This window comes from Petaurus breviceps, unplaced genomic scaffold (genome assembly GCF_028583685.1).
Source record: "Petaurus breviceps papuanus isolate PSGF00001 unplaced genomic scaffold, PetGlider_PUasm1.0 520, whole genome shotgun sequence".
NCBI classification, from domain to species: Eukaryota; Metazoa; Chordata; class Mammalia; order Diprotodontia; family Petauridae; genus Petaurus; species Petaurus breviceps.
Window position 1 is genome coordinate 784,401 of NW_027186354.1, and position 27,342 is coordinate 811,742.

General features: G+C 48.5%; 1 protein-coding gene across 4 annotated transcripts in view; it reads right to left on the minus strand.

Annotated features, from left to right (window-relative positions):
• Positions 1-27,342, minus strand: part of CNTFR (ciliary neurotrophic factor receptor) — a 101,474-nt gene that overhangs the window by 11,101 nt on the left and 63,031 nt on the right. For all 4 annotated transcript variants that reach the window (XM_069101919.1, XM_069101921.1, XM_069101922.1 and 1 more), the window contains exons 3-6: positions 26,654-26,884; positions 5,161-5,278; positions 4,763-4,929; positions 2,346-2,509 (exon numbers count right to left, since the gene is read on the minus strand). In XM_069101919.1, coding sequence (XP_068958020.1) covers positions 2,346-2,509; positions 4,763-4,929; positions 5,161-5,278; positions 26,654-26,884 — 680 coding nt within the window. The remainder of the gene's footprint in view (positions 1-2,345; positions 2,510-4,762; positions 4,930-5,160; positions 5,279-26,653; positions 26,885-27,342) is intronic.

Here is a 27,342-nt window from a genome sequence, read left to right on the forward strand (position 1 = left end):
CCTGAACACATCAATGGTGATCTCTAATATTTAGCCTTAACAACCTCATTTAGCACCCTTCCCTACCCTCTACAAGCAACACTCTACCAATCCTACACTGTTCTCCTTGGGAATATTTTCCCTAGGTCATCAATATGAGAGCTTATAGGGGAAATCAAAAACATTTATTTCTTCCTCCCCACCACCTTGAGATCCCCTTTACCCCCACCTCTAACCCCTCTCAAAGGTTCACCTTACCCTCACCCCTATACCAATATGGTACCACCATCCAAATCCAACTAGAAATTCTCTTTTCACAGGAGAACTTTCCAATTCACCCCAGCCCCACTCAGGTCATCCCTTTTACACACACTGTGCAGCTATCCATAAATTTATCCCCATTCATATTTTGTAAGTGTTCCTCAGCCTTAGTCCCATGGGTACCTATTTTTCTCAGACTGGGGACCCTTGAAGAGGGACCACATCCAGACCCAGGGTTTGCAGGACAGGGCAACAGCAGCAGGGTTATTTCTCCCTCATCAGGACAGGAGCTTTCCCAAGTGGAGAACCAATTCCTTCCCTTAAAGGAGAGATTCCCAGAAGGCTAGAGTCTTATCCCTCACTTCACACAAGGATCTACCCAAGGACTACTGCCCCTCACATCAGGGGACACACAAGAATAGGCTTATATCCCCTTCAGACCAGGGGTTCTCCAAAGACTGAACTTTGTCTTTTCCTTAAACTAAGGACTCTTCAAATAATGAAATGTTTCTCCCTCAGATGAGAGTTCAGGATGGGAAGGGAAAGATGGGTGGCTTAGAAATGCCTGGAGCAAGATTTGCACTCAGGATCTCAGGGTGTGAAGGACCCAGTGCTCCAAGTCACTTAAATTTCTTTCCATCTGAGTGAGTTCTTCCCAGGACAAAACATGGAAAAACGATTCCCCTTTTCCCAGGAATAGGGGATTAGGGAAGAACGTCTTTCTTCTCTCTTGTGTGTGTGTGTGTGTGTGTGTGTGTGTGTGTGTTTTCTCTGTTCTCTGTTTCCCCAGGACTGGATATGATGTCGAAAGAAATACAGATGTGCATTTGCCCTGAAATGATGTGAATTGCAGGCCATATTCCCTGGGTTAGGGGGAAAGGGGAGGGCGGCGCGTTCAGCCTGGACACAGCAAGGCACGGCTGAGTGCACGTCCCAGCGGCCCGGGTGGTAGCCAGGAAATTCGGAGCACAGCTGTCCTTCCTCCCCCCCAAACTCCCACCCTGGGCTGCTTCCCGCCCCCACCCCCTACCCTGGCCAGGTCTATCTCCTCACCATCCCCAACACCACACACACACACACACACACACACACACACACACACAGTGATTACTCTTGCCTTTGCTCCCTCAGTTCTCTCTACCTAGGACCCCTATCCCCATCTTCCCAGCCACTTCTTCCCGATCAGATTTCTGCCAACTTTTCAGGGTCCAACTCCTGTCTCACCTCCTGTGGCCTCTCAGCCAACTGCCCTTTCTATAACCAGAGCTACATAATTTCACCCATTTCATTACCACATACTGTCTTGTGCTGTCTTCTAATTGTCTTATGTGAGTGAGTCACCTCCCCAACCAGACAATGACCTTTTGAAGGCCTCTATCTATTCCTTCTCCTGTCTCCCTCACAGCCCAGCTGGGCCCAGGGCTAGGCACACAGGAAGCATTCTGCAAATATTTGTTGATCGTATTTGAGTCACTGAATGTATGAGCTGGAAGGAATTTAAGAGACCAGTTAGTTCAACCCTTTCATTTTACAGATGAAGAAACAGAGGCCCAGGGAAGGGAAATTCATTGTTGAAGATCACACAATGAGTTACTGGTGGGATCAGGATTAGAACCCAGGTGTCTTGGCTGACAGTCCTTGATGCTTCCCCCTACACCCTGCTGCCCTCCCTTCCATGGTGACAACAAGAAAGAATCAACTTAACACCTCCTCTCCATTTTTTTTTTAGAGAGTGAAAGAGAAAGAAGAGAGAAAGAAGGTTAATCTGTTCCTCACTCCTTTTGTTCTGTAAACTACTCAGTCTGGGAGGAAGCAAGAAACTACTTCAGTATCAGGGGCATCAGGGATGAGTCCCAGCCTGGCTGGGAGCTTGACTTCCCCACCCAGGACCTCAGTTTCTCTTGCTTTTGAAGGAAGGCCCCTCCCTCCTTATTACCACCATAAGAAATATAATGAGGGTGTCAGGGCCTGGGTCCTAAAAAGAAAGAACGGAAGCTTCCAGAGCCTATGGATATTTGTTTTTCAACAGCTACATATTTCTCTGAAGGTAGCTGCCCTTTCAAAAGTTCCCAGAGAGCTGCCCCCAAAGGGAGAGCCAGACTTACGTGTTGCCACTGGTCAAGGATCAATGGCCGGTATCGAAGGAAGAATTTGAGAGGGAATGACTCAGGATCAGGCCAGGAGGAGGGTGTCTGCCAGGTTACCTCCAGGCGTCGAGGGCTGCTAGGCACAGGCCGGGCCACAACGTTCTCTGGAGGATCGGGCTTCACTGATTGGGAAAAACACACAAACAAACATGTCACCAGTATCATCATCAACTTTGTCATTAACATTGTGATTGTTCTCACTGTCACCACCATTACCCATTCCACTGAAGTTATTCATCCCCACCAATCATCACAGGGCTTGTCCATCTGCTAAGCAGAACTGTACCCTACTATATTCTACTCTAAGGAATATACTAATAAAGTCTGCATCGGACTGGGGTGGGGATGGGGATTTTACTCCCATCAGACCTTTGCCCCTCAAGATAAACTGAGAGAATATTCCCTTCCTCTATGGCCTTTACTCTACTCCACAGCCCCTAAGGTGACTGTCTCTCTGGCCTTGGACCATCAAGGAGGCAGGTGTTCAATGACTGAGATCTATTCTGTCTTTGAATGGGGTTCTGGCTATAGGATTGATACAAGATATCAGAGGGGTCTCCCATTTATGGGGGTTGGGACCTGGATGGGAAGAGGTTAAGAGCAGATTTGGAAAGAGAAAAGAATGAAGATTAAAGAAGGTTGAAAGAAGAGAAGGTCTGAAGAGGATAGGACAGGCCAGAAGAAGACTAGAAGTGGTAAGAGGGTTTAGAGAAGACAGAGAGAAGTCAGCCTAGTAAGGTCTAGGGAGCGAATATACCAATTGAGAGGAGGCTAAAGGAAAAGTGAAAGCCCTAGCACAGACGAGGAAGAAAATAGAAGGGAGGCTGGAAGAGATAGCTCTGAGTGTAGAAGAAAGAGGACTGGGTTTGGAGGGATAGTGTAAGGATAGGAAGGGTTTGGAGGGATAGGGTAAGGATAGGAAGGAAAGACCTGTGGGATGGAAGGAGGTGGGGGTGCATTAGGGTCAGGATAGGAGGAGACTAGGGGAGGGGGGATCTGGGAGGGACAGGACAGGATGGGGGAGGGGAACCCAGGGGAGACAGAGGAGGTCTGGAGTGAGGAGGCCAGGGAGGGGTAGGAGAGGCGCCTATCCCAGCCCTGTCTCTTGCTCTGACACCTCATTCATCACCCGAAACTTAAGGAAGCCATTAAGTTGGGTGGAAGGGGCTGAGGCTGGGGGCGGGGGCTGCAGCTGTTCTACATAATAGCCCTCGTCTCTGCCTTCATCCAGCACCTCCACTCTTCCTCCCACCCAGAATGCAGTCAGGTTCAGGATTCTCAGGGCCAGTTCATCTACTCCCCTGCCCACACAGAAAGGAAATATCAGTGGGTCCTTGAGGTCAGCAGAGACACAAGCAGAATGACATCTCGATGGGGGAGAATTTGAGAACTGGACATCTTTACCAGGGCAGTTCATCAGCAACACACCCAAAAACCCTGATGGGTTATCTGAGGGAAGACCTTCAAGGATCCAATTTGAGGAGATACATGGCTTCTACCCTCAGGGGGCACCCCCACCCACCCAGTCTGATAGGGGACATGACTGCCCTCCACAGCAAATCTGGTTCCCACTGGAGTCATTGAGGTGTCCAGACCTCAGGAAGGTAAATGAAGGCACCCTCGAAGTCATATCTCAGCCTCCTTTGCCAGGGAGTACAGGGGCAGACCTGTAAAACACCACTCTGGGGGAGACCCTCAGACCTGATCTAGGAGCTCCCTAGGAGGAGGACAGATCCAGGGTCCTGAGGTTTTGAGAATCCCCAAAGGAAGACTGAGGGAGATCCTGGAAGGCTAGAAGGGCTCCCTGAAGGGATCCTGGGAGATTCCCCTGAATGCAGCCTTAGTCCTTTCCTTTATGTGCTATATGGGGTACAGACAGAATGGGGAACACTTTATGGCAGGACCCAGGTAGCCTGATTTCCAGGCTTTGTTGAACTGGTGCTTTCAGAGACGGAGCTCAATACTAGTTCTCTCGGTTCTCAGGGAAAACCTGGCAGGTGGCTGCTTCAGAGGGCACCAGTGTTTATAATGATGGAAGTAATGATTTCCCCAGCTAAAGGAGATAATGGGAAGTTAATTACCTGCCTCTGGGAAATTAAGGAAGGGGCAACCCAAACTGGGGAGAGCTAACAAAGCCACCAGCATCACCACCGATGGTGTCTAACCACAATAAGCTTATGCTTCAACTCAAGCCAACATATCCCTATATCCCGTTGAGCAGGCTGCGTCTGTTACTTTCAGAACCCCTCAAGACCCCTCCACCAGGAAGCCAGAATTGATCAATCCTACTCTGATTACACAGTCCCTCTGTGCTCTTGGAGGGCTGTAGTAGATTAATTCCCCAGGTTGTCTTTGTCTCCATGCTCACACCTTACCTATAGTGAACTCATCAAAGGTGATGGCTGTGGAGTTGTGGCCCAGGGCATTAGTGACCGTCAGCGTGACCTTGTATTTGATTGTAGAGAAGAGGTGTGTATATCGGATGTGACACCGGTTCTTGGGGGCTGGGTCCTTCTCACAGCCTAACAATTTGGAGCCATGCCTACCCAAGGGGAAGGGGAAGAAGGAAAAAGAGAGGTGGTGACAGAGATCAAGGGGGACAAAGAGGTTATCTGTTACTCAGGGACCCTCATAGCTCACCCCTCCCTTCTTTCCAGGTAGAAACCCCAGGCTTTCTCCTCCAGAAAGCCTTCCCAAATGAGCCCCAGCCCAGCTCCTTGCCCTCCTCAGACTCACAGGCTGGTCCCTAGGAACTGGAGGCAGAGTCACTTACAGAACTGTCACATTGAAGGTGTTGGGTATGTATGTGGGTGCAGGTAAGTGCCAGCTGCAGTAGAATCCCTTGGGGTAGCTGTTGGAGCGGCAGGTGAGGACAGGCTCTCGGGGTGGCACTGGGGGGAAGGGAACAGAAGGGAGGAAGAGAGGCCTTGGCTTAGCACCAAACTGAGGAAACCACTCACTGACCTATCCCCTGGGCTGAGGATGCCTAGTAGCTTGTTGGCAGACCCTTCTATAGAGGTTTGCAGTTCTCCCAGCACCCAGCACCCATTTCACTACAGTGACCGTCCTCTAGTGGCCACGAGGTGGCAGCAGTGTCTGGACCCACAGTAAAGTGGGGGGAGGAGAGGAGGGAAAAAGGCTGAGCAACCCCAAAGACCCCATTTCATCAAGCATCTGGATCTCTGCAGATTCCACCCATACCTTCCGGCTGCATTCTTAGTGATCTTGCCTTCAGATGAGAAATGACCATGGCCTTAACCTTTGTATTATACTTCTTTTACTTTACCATGCCCTACCAAATACATTTTCTCCTTTGATCCTAACAACAGCCCTGTCAGGTAAATAAAGCAGGTATGATTACTATCCCCCCTTTACAGATGAGGGAACTGAGACCCAATAAGGTCACACAGCTATTAAGTGACAGTCCCAGGCACTAGAACCCAGGTCCGCTAACTTCTGGTTCAATGCTCAGAATCACAGACGTTCAGAGGCAGAAGTGATCACAGAAACCGTTTCGTCCAACAGGAGTTTCCTTGACAAAATCCCAGACAAGTGGCCATCCCACTTGTACTTGTGAAAACCTCTAGTGATGACAAAGGAATGAAAAAGTGTGGATTAAGCTGTTATTGGGAGCCAAGCACTGTGTTACACATCGAATCATAGGATCATACATCGACTTCCAGACATTGCTGGAAGGGAACTCAGAGGACACTGAGTCCAGCTTCCTGATTTTACCAATGAGGGAGCTGGGCTCCAGGGAGGTGAAAGTTAGAGGACTCACCCAAGGTCACTTAAGCAAGTAGAAGCTCAGTCCCTGTGGCCCCAAATCTAGGCTGTTTTCACTTCACAGGGTGAGGCAGCCCACTATTACACTTTGGGATAACTTGGATGGTTAAGGAATCGTGCCTCTCTGTAGCTCCATTGCTCCTGGTTCTGCCCAGACAGAAGAAATCTAATCATTCACATAACAGTCCTTCAAATACTAAAAGGCAGCTGCCACATCCTACCGTCCCACCCCCACCTTAAATCTTCTATCCTACCAAGATCCCTGGCTTCTTCATTCCTTTCACCACCCTGATTGCCCTACTCTGGCATCCCAATTTGCCAATGTCCTTCCTAAAACATGGCTCCTGGAACTGGGCACAATACTCCAGATGTGTCAGACCTCATCCTAAACATCATGGGTCTATTACTACATCCTAAGACTGAATGAGCTTTTTTTGGCTGCAATGTTTTGGTCATAATGTTAGCTCATAACAAGCTTGGAGTTCACTGAGAACCCCAGATCTTTTCCATGCCATTGTCTAGTCTCATTTCCCTCATCATTTATTAGTGTGCTTTATACCAAAAAATAGAAAAAGAAAAAGAAAATAAGAGAAAGAGGGAGACAAAAAGAAAGGTGGATAGAGACTATTTGGAGAGCCCTGAGTTTGAATCATCTCTAACACTTATCATTTATAGAGCCCTGGGCAAGGAATTTAATTTCTCTAAATCTCATTTTCCTCATCTGCAAAATGGGGATAATAATACTATTATAAATACCTCAAAGGGCTGTTAAAAATCAGATGAGCTAATTATGTAAAGATCACTACATAAATATCATCATTACAAAGATGAAAGATGTGAAAGAGGCAAATAGACACAAAGCAAAGGGGGGAGTGGGGAGAAATGGGACACCCTCTCTCTTCCTGTCTATCATCCTTTGAATCAGCAGCAACTAGGGAAATCATGAGGGACAACTGGTTTCAGATGATGTCTGATTCAGGGTCAGAAATGAGAGGAAGGCCAGATGGCCCATGGGAGCTTCTCTCCTCTAGTACCTGACACCCCAAGGACCATCCCTGAACCCCTTCAGACCAGGCACTGGTCTTCATGTTTCTAAAGTGAAGGAGAAATCACCCCCTTTACACTGCCCAGGAGTAGTGGGTTAGACCAGATGATCTTTGCAGACCTTTCTAGGCCTGCCAGGGCCCATAAGTCAACTGATCTCTCTGCCTCCCTGCCCCTATATCAAGGCACATGTCCATGGTGATGCACTCCTGTTCAAATATACAGCTATTCCTACCACATACTTAAACATCTAGACAAGTCATAATGATGCACTGGTATATAGTAGCTAGGGTACTGGATATGAAACAGGAAGATTTGGATTCAAATCCTAACTCCGTCGTGACCCCAGGCAAATCAAAGCTCTCTGAGGCCCAGTCTGCTTATCTGTAAAAGAAGAGAGTGGAACAAGCTAGCTCTAAAACTATGATCCCGTAGGACTATCCCATTAACTTCACAGATAGCAGCAAGATCCACGTTAATCCCCATGTACAGTTATTTCAATGCTCAGCTGTCTTGATGCATAACTCGTTCCATGCTGGGAAGGAAGGGGAATAGGAACTTTTCTCACAGGAGGACCCAGGTACCCAGGTCATGGGGGTGCCCACCCTGAGGCCAATTGGTTGTGCCATGGTTGTACTTCCATACATACCCCCCTCTCCCCAGAGACAGCTCCACTATGCATGGGTAAAGCCGGAAAGGGAACCGGCTATATCGATTGGGGAGGGGGGGAGGGAAGAGGGCAGAGGCCTCCTTAATGGGGTTACTGGAGTTCAGCCAAGCCCCCAGCTGTGGGGGAGGAGGCAGTGATGGAGACGGCCAGAAAGACAGACTGAGGGACAGAAACAGAGAGAAGCTAAGGCTTACCCCAAGAAGGAATAGGAATGAGAGTACAGTCCCTTCCCCACCCCCACCCCCACCACCTCTTTACCCTCAATCATAAGATTATAGGATTTCGATTCAGAAGGAATCTTAGGAAACATTCAATGCAAACCCCTCACTAGGAAACTGAGGCCCAGAGAGGGGAAAAAAAACTTGCCAAGGTCACACAGGTAGTTAGCAGCCAAGCCAAGATTAGAACATAGGTCCTTTGACTCCAGACTCAGCGGTATTGGCACTGCACCACACCACACTGCCCTCACAGGAAATGCTGAAGAAGGTGACCTCTGCTGTGGCTTGGAAGATCCATCTCCATCCCCCTCACTCACCCCAGAGAAGGCCTGGAGATCATTTATATGCATATCCTGACTGTCACCCTGTCCAGATCTCCTCCCCACTCAAACTAAGGGCTCTCTAAGAGAGGGGAAACCAGATCTCTCCCCCAACACCTAGGGGTCCCCCAGGGCAGGGCCATGTAGCTCCCTTAGGCTGAGGACTCCCCACGGAGAGAATCATGTCTCCCTCTCAACAGATCTGCAAATCTTCAAGAGAAGGAACAGTACTTTTCTCCACCCCAGACCACAGGCTACTTGAAGTGGGGGCCTGAGTTTCTCAGCTCCCCAAACTAAGGACTCCCCAAGGGCAGGAGTTGGATATTCTCCCTCAGACCAAGGGCTCCCCCAGGGCAGAAAGGGAGGAGAGGGAGCCCCTGTCTATAGGAGGGGAGTACAGGGGGAGGGGGAACCTGTCAGCAAAGGGTCCATGAAGCAACCCAGACCCTGGCCAGAAACTCCAGATGTTTAATTAAAGAAAAACAACAAACCGGCACAGGGGAAGCTCCTCTCTGTTCACCTGCTAAATGAAACAACTGCGGCAGCTGCTAAGGGGTTGGGGTGGGTCCCTGGGGGGTGGGGGTGGATACCCTGGCCCCTCTACTCCTCCTACCAGTTAATCAATCATCAGGGGCTAGGAGTGGGGCCTGAAGCCAGGGGAGAGTCTTGGAAACAACCCAGGAGGGCTTCCTGGGGGAGGCAGGTCTAGGCAAGAATGCTGATCCTGTCTACCTTGGTCTCCTGAAAAGGGCTTACGTTTTCTGAGCCCATGGTCTCTTTCCCTCTCCCTCCCTTCCCCTCCCCACATGCGCACCCTACTACTCTCCTCTGACTTTTTCTGCTTGCTAACTGGGGTTGTTTGCTCCAGCCCACCCCCCCTGTTATGAGAATTATTCCCCAACATAATGCCTCTAGATCTGACTACCACCACCTCCTCCTTGCTACAGGGTTCTGCATAGCCATTCCATCAAAAGCCCAATCTTGCATATCCAAAATCCAGCAGTTTTCCCTTAGCCCTGAATGATTTTCGACAAGTTTTCCCCCATCCTGGGCCTCAGTTTCCTACTTAAAGGATTTGTACCGAAGCCCTTGGGCTGGGCTCTGCTCAGAGGGAGGAGAGAGCAGCCTGTATCCCTGACCCTGGGGAGCTCACGGTCTGACTGAAAAGAAGGAGATTCAGGTGCAGGGAACCGTCAGAGGATAAAACAGGACAGTGTGTGATCAAGGACAGAGGGTGTGTGGTTCAGATGCTAAGTTCGTGAGGAGGCTGGAGAGGGGAGAGTGCCACATGGCTGCAGCAGTCAGGGAAGGCTTCCTGGAGGAGCTGGGCCTCAAAGGACAGGTAAGATTTAGAAAGGGAGGTGGCTACAAGAAAGGGAGAGGGAATCTTATGGTGGAAAGTACAGGAAGCATCCTCTTGGCTTCTTGTCTAACCTGGGGGAAGGGAAAAACAGCAATGGGGAAACAGGGGTAAGCAGTGAGAAAAATACCCATCCAGGAACAGAAATGGGCAGCTACTCAGAGAGAGAGAGAAGCTAGAAATGGGCAGAAAGAGACACAAGGGATACGTGAAAACAAGGACAGAAGGAAGCAATAAGAGTGTGATGGAGAGACAGGCAGAAGCAGACTAATGAGTCAAGAGTGGGGGAGGGAGGAAGGAAGGAGAGAAGGATCAAAGTCAGTTATGGGGAAGAGAGAAGAGTCAGAGAAGGAGAGGAGACACAAATGAGAGAGGGAGGGAAGGGAAGGAGAGAGACAGAAGGAACGGAAAAGGAAGAGGGAGGGAGAGAGACAGACAGAGGAGAGGAAAAGGCAGATAGAGGGAGAGGGAGGGAGGGAGACAGAGAAAGAGGATCTTCAGTCCACCACCCAGGACTCCCTGATCTTCTAGCTTTCAGTCTCTAATCCTGAACTCTTATCTTCTCCCCCATTTTGTAGGGGGTTTTAAAATATCTTAGAGATTAACAGCCTGGGAAGAGACAGATGTGGGTCATGATGATGCCATCAGAAGTGGCAACCCCCAGCAATCTTATCCATTATCCCAGGGCCACCAGGGATCAGTCCATCCACTCCAATTTACCCGTCCTCAGGTTCTCTTTGGGGCAGCTAGGTGGAGCAATGAATAGAGTGATAGCCCTGGAGTAAGAAAGACTTATCTTCCTGAGTTCCAATCTGGCCTCAGACACTTACTAACTGTGTGACCCTGGGCAAGTCACTTGACCCTGCTTCAGTTTCCTCATCTGTAAAACGAGCTGGAGAAGGAAATGGCAAACAGTCCAGTGTCTTTGCCAAGAAAACCCCAGATGGGGTCACAAAGAGTCGGACATGACTGCCCTACCTCGGTCTTTTAGGTTGGTCTTTCACCTTTGAGGACACTTTCAGCTTCTAACCACAGTCCCTCCTCTAGCAGATGACTGGACCAGACCAAGGGCTATGAATCAGGGCAGCCGTAGGTCTGACCAGCCTATTGCACCCAGCTCAGCCACACCCCTCTCCCCTACTCCACCCCTTCCAAAAGATTCATACCCTTCAAGACTAATTGGATTCCAGGGGCTAATAAACTTAACTCCTGCCTCCCCTGGGAACATGGGCCCCCTTGTTACCTCATTAGCTACCTCAAAGGGAGCCAATGACCCCTGGCCTTCGATCCCTGGACAGAGAGCAAACATCTGGCCTAGCTATAGGACTTATGGTCTGTCTCAGATCTCCCAAAGCCTGAGGCCCACCATGGCTAAGCCCCAGGGGAGAGAGGGGAGAGAACAGGGGCAGAGAGTAGACTTCAGGTTGTCTAAAAGAATAGGTTCAGATCATTGGAAGGAGAAATCACATACAAGTCAGGGTCACTGCCTGAGATGGGCAGGAGGAGGGAGATGGTCAGCAAAGTTGTTGGACTATGAGCTAGGATGGAAGAGGTAATGGGACCCAGGCACATCAGTCTAAAGAGTTTTTCTCCAGGAGGGCCCTAAAAGAGAGAGGCAGACTAGCTGCTGGAGGAGAACCTTGTTTATCTCCTTCCTTGATGGGCCTCATTTCCTCTGCCACTGGCCACCGCCATCATCATCCCCACCCCCCCCACCCCCACTCCCAGCCCCCCCCATCATCATCCTTCTGCATCAAAAGAGGGACTGTATTGGCCCCTATTCACTTCCACTATAGCTTGGAGCCCCTCATTCCCTCTGGGCCTACAGGGCAAGAGCCCCCACCTAGAATCACAGGCTATCAGAGCTGGAAGGAACCTTTGATTTCCTCTAGTTCAGGGGTTCTTAACCTACAGTCTATAAACTTGTGATTTTATTGTGTATGTGTGTGTTTGTACTCATATATGTCTCATATATACAATATGGCACATAGCTATATCTCCAATGTGCTAAGTGAGGTTCACCTGTATCCTGCACATCCATTCATTCAGCAAACTTGTACTAACACACCTGCTGTGTGCTTGGAGCTAAAGAGATCCAGGGAGAAAGACCGTCCCTGTTACCCTTCTCATACGAACATACATACATACATACACACACACACACACACACATATATATATACATGCATACACACATTCACACAGTCTCTCCCAAGCTCTTCACCCAACAGTACTCCTTATGGTCAACTTCCCATTTGGAGGGACTGAGTTCTGAAGGTCCTGACAGGATAGCTCTAAAAAGAAGGGAAGAGGGAAGAAAGGTGGAGCTCCCAAAACTCTCTAGATCACCATCACCTTTCCCCCCACACACACACCTATCAAAAAGTTCTTCCTAACATCTAGCCTCAAACCTTCATACCTATTTCTTTCTGACCTGACCATAGTAGGAAGAAATGATGGGATGAGTGAAAGGAAATCGTATATGTGCCCCTAATCTGTGAACTTCAGGGGGCATTTCTCCTCCCCTGTCCTTGGCCCCCATCCTTCTCCACCTCCCCCAGCCTAGCCCCTGGGGCCGGGAATAGGTTACAAACGTCCGGCCACATGTGCTGTCTGTCAGCAGCCCCGACACATTTTCCAGAGCAAAGGAAAATTAGGGCTGTATGGAAAAGGTCTGTAAGCAAAGTCTTCTCAGCCCAGCCCCCCCCCCCCAGGAGTCAGAGAAGGAAGAAACATAACCTGTGGGGACGGGGGTTGGCGGGTGTCCTTAAAGATCTTCCTTTCTCTGCACTTGACCAGACAGCAGAAGGGACACAGATTGGATGGTAAAAGGAACTTTCCAATCAAGGGGTTAGGTTTGGAGGTAGGGAGGGACGGAGGGGAGGCTGGGAAGAGAGAGGATACACTCTGAGAAAGGTGTTTTAAGAATACCCCACAAGAAAGTCAAGGATGGTTCTATAAAACTACCATCCACATTCAGAGGAGTGAAGTGAGAGGGATTTGACTGAAGGTAGAACAGAAGCAGTAAGAGAAGGCTTCCTGGCCAAGTGTCCATATCCCATATTGTTGGTATGTTGTAGGGGCAGGTGAGCTGATTATAGGATAGAGTCTGAGATGGACGTGTTGAGGGTTTCCTGAAAGAGGAGAAATGACTCCCTGCCCCTCAACTCCTCTCCTTGGCTCCCTCACAAACACTACCCAACCCCACCACATGTTGGGGCTCTGATAGGGGGATAAAGGTCTGGTAGGGATTTATGGCTAAGAGATTCAGAGGGGGATCATCACTCCTGGAAAAACTCAGAAAAAAGGAAACAGGACAGACCACACCCTCCTATTATCCCCCAGACTCCCTAGGAAATCTCTCTGACTGGAAATTTATATCTGTGTTCCTTCCCCGTCATTGCGCCCGGGTGCTCTGAGCCCCGTGTAACAGACACTGTGTGTAAGTCCACATGTAGTCTCATGTGTTAACAGCACTGTCTGGGTATTATGTGTGTAGTTGTGTCTATGTGTAATGGAACACTGTGCATGCATGCATTTGTATGCCTACTTATGTGTCTCCTGTCATGGAAAGTCCCTCTCCCATGTAGACAGGCAGCCATTCTGTCTTCTAGAACTTCCTGGGACACGGAGAAGGTGAGTGGTTTGCCCAGGGTCATATGAGCAAGGCAGTATTTGAACCCTGACTTCACAAACAAGTTCTCTAGCCACTACTGCTTGCCTTTCCTCCCTCCTCTTTCTCTCATTATATATGCATACAAATATACAAAGGTAATAAAAGGTTGAACCAAAAGTCTGAGGGCATTTTAAAGCTTCAATAAACTATTCCAAGACTTTGGATAATCTGTACATGCATGTGCATGCATGTTTACACGCATGTGTATGCGTGACCTACACTGTGCCATGGCTAGGTTGTATGGGCATGCATAGGTACAGTGGTGAATGTTTCTGTCTATGCATGTCATCATGCAGCGTTGTCCTACACATCGGCAGAAAACAGTTCCCCCTTAACTAAGCAGTCAGGGTGCCTGAAACTCCCCTGTGAAAGCTTCACTGTGTTGGGCTAGACAGAGCATCGCAGATTGGCAGGGCTGGAAGGGAACAACTCACCCAAAGGCCCACCGGGAGTTACTGCCAGAGACAGGACGAGGACCCCGTGTCCTCCTCTTTCTGGGCATGTCACCGGAGCATCCAGCCAAGCACTTGGCAAATATTATCTCGTCTTACCCTCACAACCAACCTGGGAGGTAGAGACTTCTGTGGACCACTGAGGGCAGGGAGAGGAGGGGAACAGGAGGGCACCCAGGGACACCAGCCCCCTGAAAGGAGCCATAGGGGTAATAGGGTAAGGAGACCACAGAGGAAGAGGAAGAAAAGACACCACACACACACACACACACACACACACACATACACCACACACATGCATGCACACATGCAACCACATACACATGCAACCACACACGTACACCACACACATGCACATACATGCACACACCACACATACACCCCCACACACGCACACACACACACACGCACGCACACACACACACACAGTTGCAAGAGGCCATATCAGATGACCTGAGAGGGCCCCCGGCAGGGTGATATACCTCACACATATTCTAGGAGCTGAGAGTGTGAACTGGAGAATCAGAGAATTGAGGGATTAGTGAAGGGAGGGGGGGGAGAATGATTGCTGACAGATGGAGTTAATTCTGTCCAGCTCCCCCAGCCCTCCCCTACCAGTCTGACTTTGAGAGTCCCAGGGAAGGACACCCTTGCCTCCCTAACTGCACTCCCCGTTATCCCCCGTCCCTGACACCACACATCTCTGAGGAATTCTTTCCTGCCATCTTGATTCCTCCCTTCCTGTCCTCTGGTCCCCTCCAGCCTCCCCCCAGACAGGGTCTTCCCCTGGGTCTTTGCCTACCCCACAGACAGGGAAGGCAGGCTCTTGGAGATCAGACTATTTGGGTACCTTGGTTGGAGGAGGCTCCTCTGGTCTCAGGACTATCGAGCCAGCATCCCACAACATCTCCAGGGGGTACAACCCCCCCCAACCTAATAAACAGGAGTGGGGGAGAAGTAATATTCTGAGCTAAGGCAAAGTGTGTATGTGTGTGTCTGTGTGCTTGTGTGCATATCCAGATGTCTGAACGTGGCTGTCCATGGGAAGTAAGTGTAGATGTCTGTGTGCACATAAGTATATGCAGAGGTCTATGGGTCTGTCTGCATGCATATGCTGGGTAGGGCTGGAGAGAGGAGATTGGCCCCCAGTCCTCATATCTGACCCTGCAGCAGGAAGAATACAAAGCAAAAGTCAAGAAAGATTTCCCAGGGAATAAGAGATCTGGGGTTCTGAATCCACCTGAGGGAGAGTGAACCCCTCTGGGGAACCACCTGGGCTATTTTCCTGGGGACAGTGGACAGAAAAGGATGACCCGTGGAGGTCACTCCAGGCCCTGAGATCCTGAGGGCATGGTGGGGGTAGGAAAGGAGGAGGGGTGTCACATCAGAGATGAGAGTGAGCTGGTGAGGCTGGGAGTTTTCCCTTTCATGTGGATGAAGGAATGCCAGGCCATGTGCCAGGGGTCAAGTTACCCATGGCAGGGAGGCAAGGGGCGGAGGTAGGATGGGGGGGGTGTTGGCAGCCTGGGCCCTGGACACCCAAGCACTGGTGGAGGGGGGAGGGGATTCAGCATGGGCAGTTCAGAGTGAATGGTGCTGTATAGCACCCAACACCTGAGATGTTCCTCCAGGGACAACAAACAACTCCTTGTCCCATCTTCCTGAGTCCAGAAAAGGGAAATCACCCTGTAATAAGTCCAGCTCTCCAAAAGAGATGGGCTGTGTACTTATCCACCCTTTGCTCACCTGGCTTCCTCACATGAGAGGGGAAAATTAACAGAGACCTGTATTCTTTCCCTTTTCTCCAGGCTCCAGGCCCCCACCTACTTTACAGGCCACCTAATGAAATGAGACACAAACAGGCAGATGAGATAGGGTGGGGAAGAAAAACCTCAGCAGAACCAAAGACACTCTCCTGGCCAGCTTCAGGTACCCTGGATGGTGGAAAGGGCACTGCAGGTAGAGTCAGAAGCCCTGGCAGTGAAACCCAGCTGTGGCTTGGGGCAAATCCCATCTCTCAGCCTGTTTTCTCTGTTGTCAAACGAAGGGACTAGAGTAGCCTAAGCGATCCCTAAGGTTTCTCCCAGCTCTAAGGCCATGGTCCTATGAAACTGAGAGGAGAGGAAGTGACTCAATCATGGAGCAGTGCAACATTGCCATTTGTCTTAGGAGAAAGTAAATGCGCAGTTCAATTCTTACCTCCTCCAGGAAGCCCTCAGAGACTTCAGAGGAAATCTAGGAAGCTCCTTGTTCTATACCCTTTCCTGCCTGAACTTGGATTTCAATGCACTAAGATGCCATTCACTTGGTGGAAAAAGAAAGAAGACTTTGGGGGACATAGGGATGGGGTCAAGAAGACCAGGGGTGAGAAGAGGGGGAGGAAGGAGGACACAGGAAGTATGGTCATAAGAGCTTTGGGTGGGGCAGAGGGAACGATTCCACATGGGGGGGGGGGGGAGGACAAAGTGGCCAGCACTGGCAGGGGCCCCAGTCAGAGAGGAAATTCCTTCCGGGGAGGCTGGGATGAGGAGCCTAGCTTTGTACATCCCGGCAGGAGTTGGGAGGGAGGCAGGAAGGGAAGGGGGAGAGGCGTCAAAGGCCGCAGCAGCAATGTAGAAGGAACAGAGGACATGGAGGGATTAGATCAGGAGCAGGGAGGCCTTCAGCCTCCCCCCAACTCTCCCCCCGTCAAGAGTTGCTTTGATCTCATTTAATGTCTCTATGTCAGAAAATGGAGGGACTGCATCTAACCCTCAGGTCAGGGGTTCTCCAAGGGTAGGAGTGTGTCTGTACTTCATATAATAATAACTAACATTTAGGGACAGCTAGGTGGTGCAGTGAATAGAGCACTGGCCCTGGAGTCAGGAGGACCTGAGTTCAAATCTATCCTCAGACACTTAACACACACACACACACACACACACACACACACACACACACACACAAACTTGCCGTGTGACCTTGGGCAAGTCACAACCCCAATTGCCCTTCCAAAAAAAAAAACCCCAATAATAACTAACATTTATATAGTTCTTCAAAGTCTCCAAAGTGTTTTACACAGATCACTTCATCTGAGCCTTAATAATAGCCCACTGAGGCAGGTACAAGTGTTATTATCCACATTTTATGGATATGGAAACTGAGGCTCAGTCATTAAATGACTTGGTCACACAGTTTGCAATAGTCAAAGATCATCCTCTGCCTTCAGGCCCAGCACTCTATCCACGATTACAGGTCTTCCTGTGTCCAAATCAAATACACCATCCACTCTACCACACTGCCTTTTTCTCATAGATAGGGCTATTGCAATCCAGAATGAGACTGTCTTCCTCCCTCAGACAGAGGCTTCCCAAGGATTGGACTGTTCAAAGCCTAGGGGGACTTTGGGATTCTAATGGGAAGACAGGGGATTCCCTATCTTCCTCTGGCAGTTTTGGGGCAGCTAAGTCAACTGAGCCTTAAGGTCCCTCTTCCCAGATTCATGGCAGTCTTTACCACTAGATGCTCTGCAATCTAGGAATAGTCTTTTCCCCAGGTCCTCAATTTCTCTACCTGTTGAATAGCTGCGTGGGAAGGGGAGCATAGACAGCCAGAAGGTATTGACAGTTCTCTAGTCTATACCTAGAGAGGTGTAGACTAGAGAAAGAAGAGTCAAGGATAAAGATAATTTTTAAACTAATGGAGGATCAAAATTCACTGCTATCTGAACATGGGAGAAGAGCAGGATTATTTTGAGGGTACTGTAATCTCAGAAGGGTAGGTCTTAGTAGGCTGCTGATAGGCCCTCAAAACACATGCTTATGGGATTGGCAGCTCAATCTAGACTGAGAGTAAAGTTCCAGGGAAAGACACCCTGAGGGCATCCTTAACTCCCTTGTTCCCTGCTCTGCCCCCTCCTCACCACACACATAATTCACAAAGCAGGTAACAGAGAGGTGATTCCAAACACCCCTCTGGTATTAAATGAAATATGACTTCTCCCCTTAGCCCCCCCATCTCCCCTCCCCTGCCCCCACCTTCTCTCTCACTCTCCAGTGAGTCCCTTCAACCTGTCTCCACCAAGGCGCAGATGAAATTCAGCCTAGGGCCAGGGGAGACGGAGCAAAGCAACGGAAACTTCCCTAGGTCTCTCCTAGGTCTCCAACATGGAGATACAGAAGCCTCTCTCTTATCTCTCAAGTAGGAGGGGGCTGGAACTTGGGGGGGGGGGGTGGAAACAGAGGGAGGCTGGACAGTGTGGAGAGCTACCAATACGCTCCTTTCCTCTTGGACTGGTCGGGGTCGGATGTTCCTTGGCAGGCAATGGCTATATTTTCCTCAGCTTCAGAGGTCATTTGACAGTTCAATCTCTACCCTCACCTCTGCTTAAAGTCTTGCTAGAATTAGAGGTTCAGAACCAGCACCCCTCACTACTCACTCCCATAAGGCAGCTCATTCTACTTTGGGACAGCTCGAACTGTTAGAAAGTTTTTTTCTTTATATCGAGTTTCATTCTATTTCTCTGAAACCTCTGCCCATTCCACTTAGTTCTGCCCTGTGGAGCTGAGCAGAACAAGACTAATCTGTTCTCTGCTGACCCAGGCTGACCCAGGACTCTAGGCCAATGTTACATGGGGTGAGGAGACTCACCAATTAGTGCAGCTTAGCTCAGGGAGACCCAAGACACCCAGGTCCCCAAAACAAGACTGCCCACAGGGTTGGGGTCACACCTTCCCTCTCAAATAGAGCTTCTTGAGTGTAGGGTCCATGTGTCTCTGATTTGGGGACAAGAGTAGGCTGAGCAGAGGAGGGCAGAACGGGTGGGCCTGCAACAGGGAGGAGGGGGGTGGCCGGCATAGCTGTCTGGCCCTGGGGCCCCAGGGCTGGGAACAGGGCTTGGGTTTCCTCTCTGACAGGGACCAGGTTTCTCTGAGGGAAAGGAGGAAAGAAAAACAAAGAAAAGGAAGAAAAGGAGCCACTCTGTGCAGCTGGAGTCCAGCTGAGGAGTAGAGGCCCCCCTCCCAGGCAGGGGGGGAGGGGAGTGGTGATGAGGGAGAGAAGGCAAGCGTGAGAGTCTGAGAGTGTCAGTGTGGAAGGTTTGTGTGCGGCAGTGTATATGTGAGGGTGTAAGCTTGTATATGAGAAAAAGAGGCGGGCCTGTGTATGCAAAACTGTGTGTGTGTGGTTGTGAGGCAGTGCAGAGCCCCAAACAGATGTGTTAATGAGTGTGTCTATCAGTGCGTGAAGATTATGTCTGGGCAGCTACAGAAGTGTATTGCGTGCATGTGCACACTCGTGCATACTTGTACGGGTCCATCAACATGCCCATCTGTCTGTGCCCACGTGTGTATTTGTAAGTGTGAATGCACAGACCTGTGTCCGGAGGAAGACTGTGTATATGGGTCTGACTATCTGTGTCAATGTGGAATTCTTTTCATGAGTGAAGGTACCCACCTAGGAGCAAATAATCATGTTTGCCTGTGTCCACATGTATGTGCGTGTGCGTGTGCATGTGTGTGTGTGTAGCTCCCTGGAGGGGTTTGTTTGTTTTGCTCCTAATTCAGTTGTTTTTCCATGTCCTTTCCCACCAAACCGCATGTTTTTTCCTTTCATCTCGCCAGCAGGCCAGGGATGGGAGCCCACAGCACGAACGTCCTAACAGGGCAGGAGTTGGGGGGGGGGGGTGTAGTGTGTGTGTGAGGGAAAGCCCAGTCACTAAAATTCTCCAAACACCCCCACTGCTTCCAGCCTGGCCCAGCCTGGCCCCCGGAGGAGCAACTCTGCCAGCTAAACACAGCGCCCTCCTCCCCGCTCCACCCCCCCCAGGCCCCATTTCCCCAAACAAGTTTCTTCTCTACACTCCCTGGCTCAAAACCTGGCCTGAGGAATAAAGGCCAAACTCCTTAGCCTGGCGTTCCAGGCCTTCCACAAGTTGTCCCCAAGCTCCGTCTGCAGCCTTATCTCCCACTGCTCCCCAACATCCACCATCCACATCCAGGCAGAGTTCCTCAATTCCCCATCCACCACTTGCCTCCCAACCTTTGTTCTTGGATTCACTGGGTCCATGGGATCTCCTTCAAAGTGCAATCTTTACCTCTCTTCCCAGAGGGCTTCCCTGATCGACTCCACCTGGCTGTTCACAACACGGCCCCAGGAACCCTAAGCTAGTCTACTGTTTTCACTGGGACCTGTGTTTGTATCTCTTTGTTCGTGTCCCAGTCTGTTCAAACTCTCGATATAGATAGATAGATAGATAGATAGATAGATAGATAGATAGATAGATAGATAGATAGATAGATAGATAGATAGATAGATAGATAGACAGACAGACAGACACATACATACATACATATATACACACACATCTCATCTACGTATATGCTCAAGGTCTTGCCTATCTGAAGCACCTTCCTTTAAAACAATATCCACCCACTTCCAACTTTACACCCAGACCTATATATTTTACTCCCCAACATCCTACAATCTGGCTCCTGTCCCCACCTCTCTACTGACACTGCTCTTTCCAAGGTCACTCCCATTATCAAACCCACCAGTGTATTTGGCCTGCTTGCAGCATTGCTGTCATTGACCACCACCCTCCTTTCTTGGTTCCTTCCTTATCTTGACTTTGGGGACATTGAACTCACTTGGCTCTCTTCCTACCTCTGCCTGCTGTACCCCTGAAGTGAAGGCACCCCAAGGGACCCCGTTTTAGAACAAGGTGAAGGCACAAAGTTCTTTGCCTGCCCCAGCTTCTGGGAGCCGCTCCAAGAATCTTCTTTTTCCTCTCCCTCCTCCAGCTCCCAAATGAACTTCATTTGGTTTGGTCCTCAGCTCCTGAACCACTCGCTACCTTGGTGATCTCATAGACTCATAGAACCTTAGCATTGGAAGGGACCTTGGTGGTGTCCTAGTTCAACCCATGTTTAAACAGGAATCTTCCCTTTGACATCCCCAGGAACAACAAGCTCCATCTAATCTCTGCCTGGAGACCTCCAATGCTCACACGAGTCAATAAACAATGATTTGCAAAAATCCAAGTTCCAGGTAATGCTCTCTAATGCTACTGTATCAGCTATTTCATAGTGAACAGAAATGGTCTTGGAGCCAGGAGCACATGGGTTCAAATCCTGTCTTTAGCATACCAACAGTATAATCCTGGGCAGCTCACTTAACCTCTTAGTGTCCCAGGCAACACTCCAAGGTCTTAAGCTGAAGAAAAGGTGCCAACCTGCATTGGCAAAGTTAATTTCTTCAGTTGAGATTTCTTGGGACCAATGAATGCAGAGGCCCTGCTTGCTACCACTGCCAGATCAATAAGTTTTCTCATATAGTTCTCTGAGCACTTTAAGGCCCCTGCTCAGAAACATGGCATACCTCCCTACTGTCAAATGAACAAAATACAGACTCACCTGACATTCAAGGGCTCCATGAACTGATCCAAGCCTACTTAGCTCCCACTGTTAATAAACTGGATTACTTGGTATCCTCAATTCCTTACCTTCCCCACTCTTAGCCTAAGTACATTTCTCATGCCACACATACCTCCCAGCTAGTCTCAATCTTACTCATCCCTCATTCCAGGGCAGGTCCAGCGTTTTCCAAAAAGTCCTCCCTAACTATTCCAGTCCACGCTGGCCTCCCCCCTTCTCAATTCATTACAGAACTAGAATGTAAGCCAGCCACTCTGACTTTGGATCACCAAGTGCCATTCTCTGTTTCATGTGTATATTTTGTGTCTAACTAGCCGAGCTCAACAAGGGCAGGGACTGTGCTTATTGTTTCTATATTCTACCTAGCACAAAGCCTTCCAGGGAGTAGATGTTCAATAATGAGCCCCAGGCAACGTGCAAAACTAGTAGTTGCAGATGAATGGCCAAACAATGACTGTGAAGAGAGTTTCCACACTGGGAATTCCCTGCCAGGAAGAAATCACAGGCCTCCCACACATACTGTAAATAGGATTTTTAAAAAAATGATATCCCTGCCTCCAGATGTCTGCCATCCTAGTAACTTTCTTTACTTTCTCCCCTTTGTACAAGCTCCTCAAAGAGGCCTTGGTGACAATGTATGGTTTTCTATTTTAGACTGGATGTGGGATTTCACTAGGGTCATCAGTCAATAAACATTCATTAGGCAAACATTAAGTGTCAGGCACTGTGCTAGGTGTTGAGAATGCAAAGACAAGGAATTCACAATCCAATGGTATAGGAAGCTCCCAGTAAAAACAAAACAAAAAACAGGGGGGCGGAGTGGAAGCAGGACCTCCGCAGGGCTCCAGCTTCCACCTTCCCCAATCCGTGTAAAAGGGGACTCTAAACAAACTTTGGAGCTGCAGAACCCACAAAATGACACAGAGAAGCTAATCTCCCACTGAGAACAGCCCAGCAGGAATCAGCCAGCACAGTGTTCTGGGAGCTGAGCCCAGCCACACCCTGAGATTTTAGCCCCAGGCTAAAAAAGGGCCTGACCAGCCTCTGGCCAGAGGGACTCCAAATCACCAGCAGCTGTGGCCATTTCCAGATTCATCAACACATAGATGCAAAGGACAAAGTGAGAGGTCAGTGCAGTGTGGACTTTGGGACCAGTAGTTGGGAGTGCGTCAGCTTTTGCCCCCAGGGTGAGAAGCCACTGAGACGCTCCAATGTTGTGCTGGGGGCATGTTGCAGCTTTAGTTCCTGGCCTGCAGAGTGTAGGGGGACCAAGTGACCAGTCTGAGGGCTAATCACTCTTGCTTTAACCTGCTTGGATTTGGATTGCGATCTAGAATGGAGGTCCTGGGGTGCATGACCAGCTTGCCAGAGAGTGTGGAAGCCTCAGAGAGGGCACCCAATACCTCCAGTAGCTGAGAAAACCCCAGAATTTGGGACAAAAGCTCCCCTGTCTGGCAGCAGAGTTCTACTATGGCAAAAAGTCCAGGGGTCAAGTGACTGAGGGGCGACATGACCAGATAAAGGAAGCAAAACAAACAGAAGACTCCAACATTAGACTCCTATTTTGGGGGCAAAAAGGAGCAAAGCATGGAACAGGAGGAAGGCAGTGAAGTCAGAACTCCTGCACCAAATGCTTCAAAGGAGAATACAAGCTGGTTACAGGCCATAGAGGACCTTAAGAAGCAGATAAGAGAAGTGGAGGAAAAATTGCGAAGAGAAATGAGAATGATGCAAGAAAATTATGAACCGAGAGTCAACAGCCTGACTGAGGAAAATCATACCTTAAGTTCAAAAGGGCAATAAGGAGAGGAATGCCTTGAAAAGTCGAATTTGTCAGATGGAAAAAGAATCTCAAAAGCTCAATGAGGAGAATCGTTCCCTTGAATTTAGATTGGAGCAAAGGGAAGCTAGTGACTTTAAGAGAAATCAAGATGCTGTTAAACATATCCAAACAAATGAAAGAATAGAAGGCAATGTGAAATATCTTATGGAAAAAACCACTGACCTGGAAAATATTGGACTACCTGAAAGCTATGATCAGGGAAAGAACCTAGAAATCATCCTCCAAGAAATTCTCAAGGAAAATTGCCCTGATGTTTTAGAACCAGAGGATTGAAAGAATCCACCGATCACCTCCTGAAAAAGATCCCAAAAAGAAAACTCCTAGGAATATTATAGCCAGGTTCTGGAATTCCCAGATCAAGGAGAGAAAATTATGAGCAGCCAGGAAGAAACAATTTGAATATTGTGGAAACACAGTCAGCATAACCTAGGATCTGGCAGCTTCTACACTGAGGGATCGAAGGGCTTGGAATGTGATATTCCGGAGGTCAAGGGAGCTGGGATTAAAACCAAGAGTCACCTACCCAGCAAAACTGAGTATCATGTTTCAGGGGAAAATATGGTCATTCAGTGGAATACAGGACTTTCAAGCATTCTTGCTGAAAAAACCAGAGTTGAACAGAAAATTTGACATTCAGATACAAGAAGCAAGAGAAGCTTGAGAAGGTAAACAGGGAAAAGAAATCATAAGCCACTTATCAGAGTTGAACTATTAACATTCCTACATGGAAAAACGATAATTGTAGCTGATGAAACTTTTCTCAGTATGAAAATAGTTGAAGGGAATATATATATATATATATGTCTATATCAGAGGGTATATCGGCATATGAATGCATATGTGAATGTGTGTATATATGCTTACAGGTATATATAGATAGAGGGCACAGGACCAATTTAATAGGAAGGGATGATACTTAAAAGGGGAAATTAAGAGATGAGAAAGGAATATAATGAGAGGAGATGGGGAGAGACAGAATGTCGTAAACTATCTCATAAAGAGTCAAGGGGGAAGAATAGGAAGGCAAAAGGGAATGGGTGAACCTTATTCTCACTGAATTTGGCTCAGGGAGGGAATGAAATACGCACTAAATAGGGTATCTCACCCTACAGGAGAGTAGGGGGAAGGGGATGAGAGGGGGGATGATGGAAGGGAGGGCAGGCTGGGGGAACGGAAGTTGGAAGCACTCACTTTTGAAAAGGGACAGTATCAAAGCAGAGGATAGAACAAGTGGGAGGTGGGATAGGAGGGAGGGAAATATAGTCAGTCTTTTACAATATATCTACTATGTTAATATTTTGCGTTAGCTAAACATGTACAATCTATACTGAACCGCTTATCTTCCCAGTGAGGGTGGGTGACAAGGGAGGAAGGGAATGAATTCGGAATTCAAAGTTTTAAAATCAAATGTTTAAAATTATATATACATATATACTATTATTACTACTATTTTACATGTAATTGGGAAAGAAGATATACAGGCACTGGGGCATAGAGATCCACCATGACCTACTAGAAAAGTCAGAGGGGGTATGGGAGAAGATATGGGAGAGAGCAGATTGGAGGAGGAGATATCCTGTGGGACTGCTATTTTGGGGCAGTGGGTAGGGGGAAAACGGAGAGAAAATTTGTAACTCAAAATCTGGCAAAAATGAATGATGTAAACCAGAAGTTAATAAAGCATTTGAAAAATGGAAAAAAAAAACCTTCCTACCAAGTGAGAGCAGCACATTTTCTGCAACTTCTAATCTTCTAGAGTTGTCTAGGGTAGGAGTTGTTAGTTGTTAGTTGATAAACACTTATCAAGTGACTACTACATTAAGCATGGAGTTAAGTAGCTTGTCCAGCTTTACAGTCACTCTTTATCAGAGAAGAGACTCTAACCAAAGTTTTCCTATTCCCTGCTTTAAAAGCCTCCAGGACACACTACCTCTTAATTGTGGGGCAGGACTAGCTAACTGTCCAGTATATACACACACTCCATCCCTCTCCATCAGAGAAAGAATTCCATCTTCTCAGTTGTGTGTGTGTGTGTGTGTGTGAGTCAGAGAAAGACATAAAGAGACTTGGAGACAGACAGAGACAGAGTCAAAAGGCAAGAGCTCTAATTTTTACACTATTCTTCATTCAAACTCTTTTTTTCTTCAACCAAATGGTTCCTAAGACATCAGGCATGCACCCAAAACAAAGGCACCTCAGAATCCTCTTCAGTTTCCACCCCACCCCACTAGCCTCTCAGACAACTCACTCTGTTGTGCAGTTCTTATTCCACACCTTACAAGTGCCCTAACACCAACTCTGGTGAGAAATGTGTCCATTCTCCAGATAAGGAGAGGGGGAGCACACAGGGCTGGAATCAATGCCTTGTGCAGGTATCTGTAGAGGTGAAGATTACCCATACCCAGAGGGTAGGATGGGGCAGCAGGGAAAGGATCTAGATTCCTATTCCTCCACTTGAAGCTGCATCCAGTTATAAAAGGGGGTGGAAGTGCAGGGGAAGCTTGACTCTGAAGACATTAAACTACAAGCAATTACATTTATTTCTGCTCCAATGCCCTTGTCTGATTAGGCCTGAGCAGCCCCAGTCCCATTAGCTCAGCCTTTATCAGTGTATCTGTGTGGTCAATGGCCCTGCTGGCTTTCTAAGTCCTGTCTCCCAGAGCTCCCTAGGCTTAAGGCATATTACATAGAAACACAATCGCCATCACTGACATCATCACACACAATCACACTCAGACAACCATGTAGTCACATAATCACAGCCACGTTCATACAAAGATATGCACAGTCACACAGGAGACCACACAACCCACCTCTCCTACATACACACAGAAGGACACTTGGCACTCCCACACTCCTACCCCAAGGGGATATTTCTCAGATTACCCAAGTTTCACTTTAATTACTGTTTATGGAAGTTGCTGCCAGGATTTCATCTCAAATCTCTGACACTCCTTCTGCCATCTCTCTCAAACATTCACATGAGATTCTACTGCCCTCACTACCATAGGGCATCTAGATAAATCCATGGCCCCCTAGTATTAGAAAGTCAACTCTCAAATATCTGAGGGCAGAGATCACTTACTTGGGAGTGACTGACTGTCATACCTACTCAAGGGGAGAACTGGTGATTGTCCCCAAAATATCCCAGAGAAAGACATTTTTGGATTCTTGGTTCCCCATTGTGACCTCTCTAGCAGGAGAAAATCATGAAGTAAATGAAGAAACAACCAGAGCTGAGGTAAAGATGACAGGATTATAGATCCTGGCGGAGAGCTGGAAGGGACTTTCAATCACTTAGTCCAACTCTTCCATTTTACATGAGAAAACCGAGGCACAGATCAGAGTCATTGCCCATGTACAACACGATTAAGAGTACAAGCTCACTGTCACCACCCATAAGCCAGACAGGCTCAGGAAAACTATATCATTACTCGTTATCCTGTTCATCTGGGTCAGGGTCAGGATCAAGGGTCATGTACTCACTGCCCACGTGCAGCAGGGCCTGGTATCGCAGGTGCCAGGAGGAACCCTGGTAGCAGGCGTAGTGACCACTGTGGCTAAGGTCCAGGCCCTCAAGGACCAACTGGGAGCCATTAAGATGGGCAGCCTCCAGGTCTGTCCCGTTGACCCTCCAGGTGACTGCTGTGTCCCAGGCTGCTGTCCCACAGGGAAGGGTCACATCTGAGCCCAGGCGTTCATACAGCACATGAGTATCTGGGAAGAAACAAATGACAGGTCATCCCAGACATCTCAGCTTTGTGAAAGACAATTTTCCCACCCAAAAACTGAACCTCACTCCCTCCTGAACCTCACATCTTTCATTATCTCTGCTGCCCAAACCCATGTGTGTGAAAGTCTAAATATTTGTTGTGTATATAAAGTTTTGTGACTGTCACACCAATAGCTCAATTTCTTCATTTAAAATATTTTATCACTGGACCTAGCTTCAATGTGCTCAAGGAACCTGGTATCTGAGATTAGAAATGTAAATTGAGTTTTTCTTCCATTGATAATCCTGGCCCTAACAACAACCCCAAACCAGACAGTGATGCTGGTCAAACCAGATGCTGTCCCTAGTCCTGATCCCAGATGAACGGCACCCTGAGACCTACCCCAAACTTGACATTGATTCTAACTAGGCTATTAACAGTGTCTGACTCTGATCCCAACTC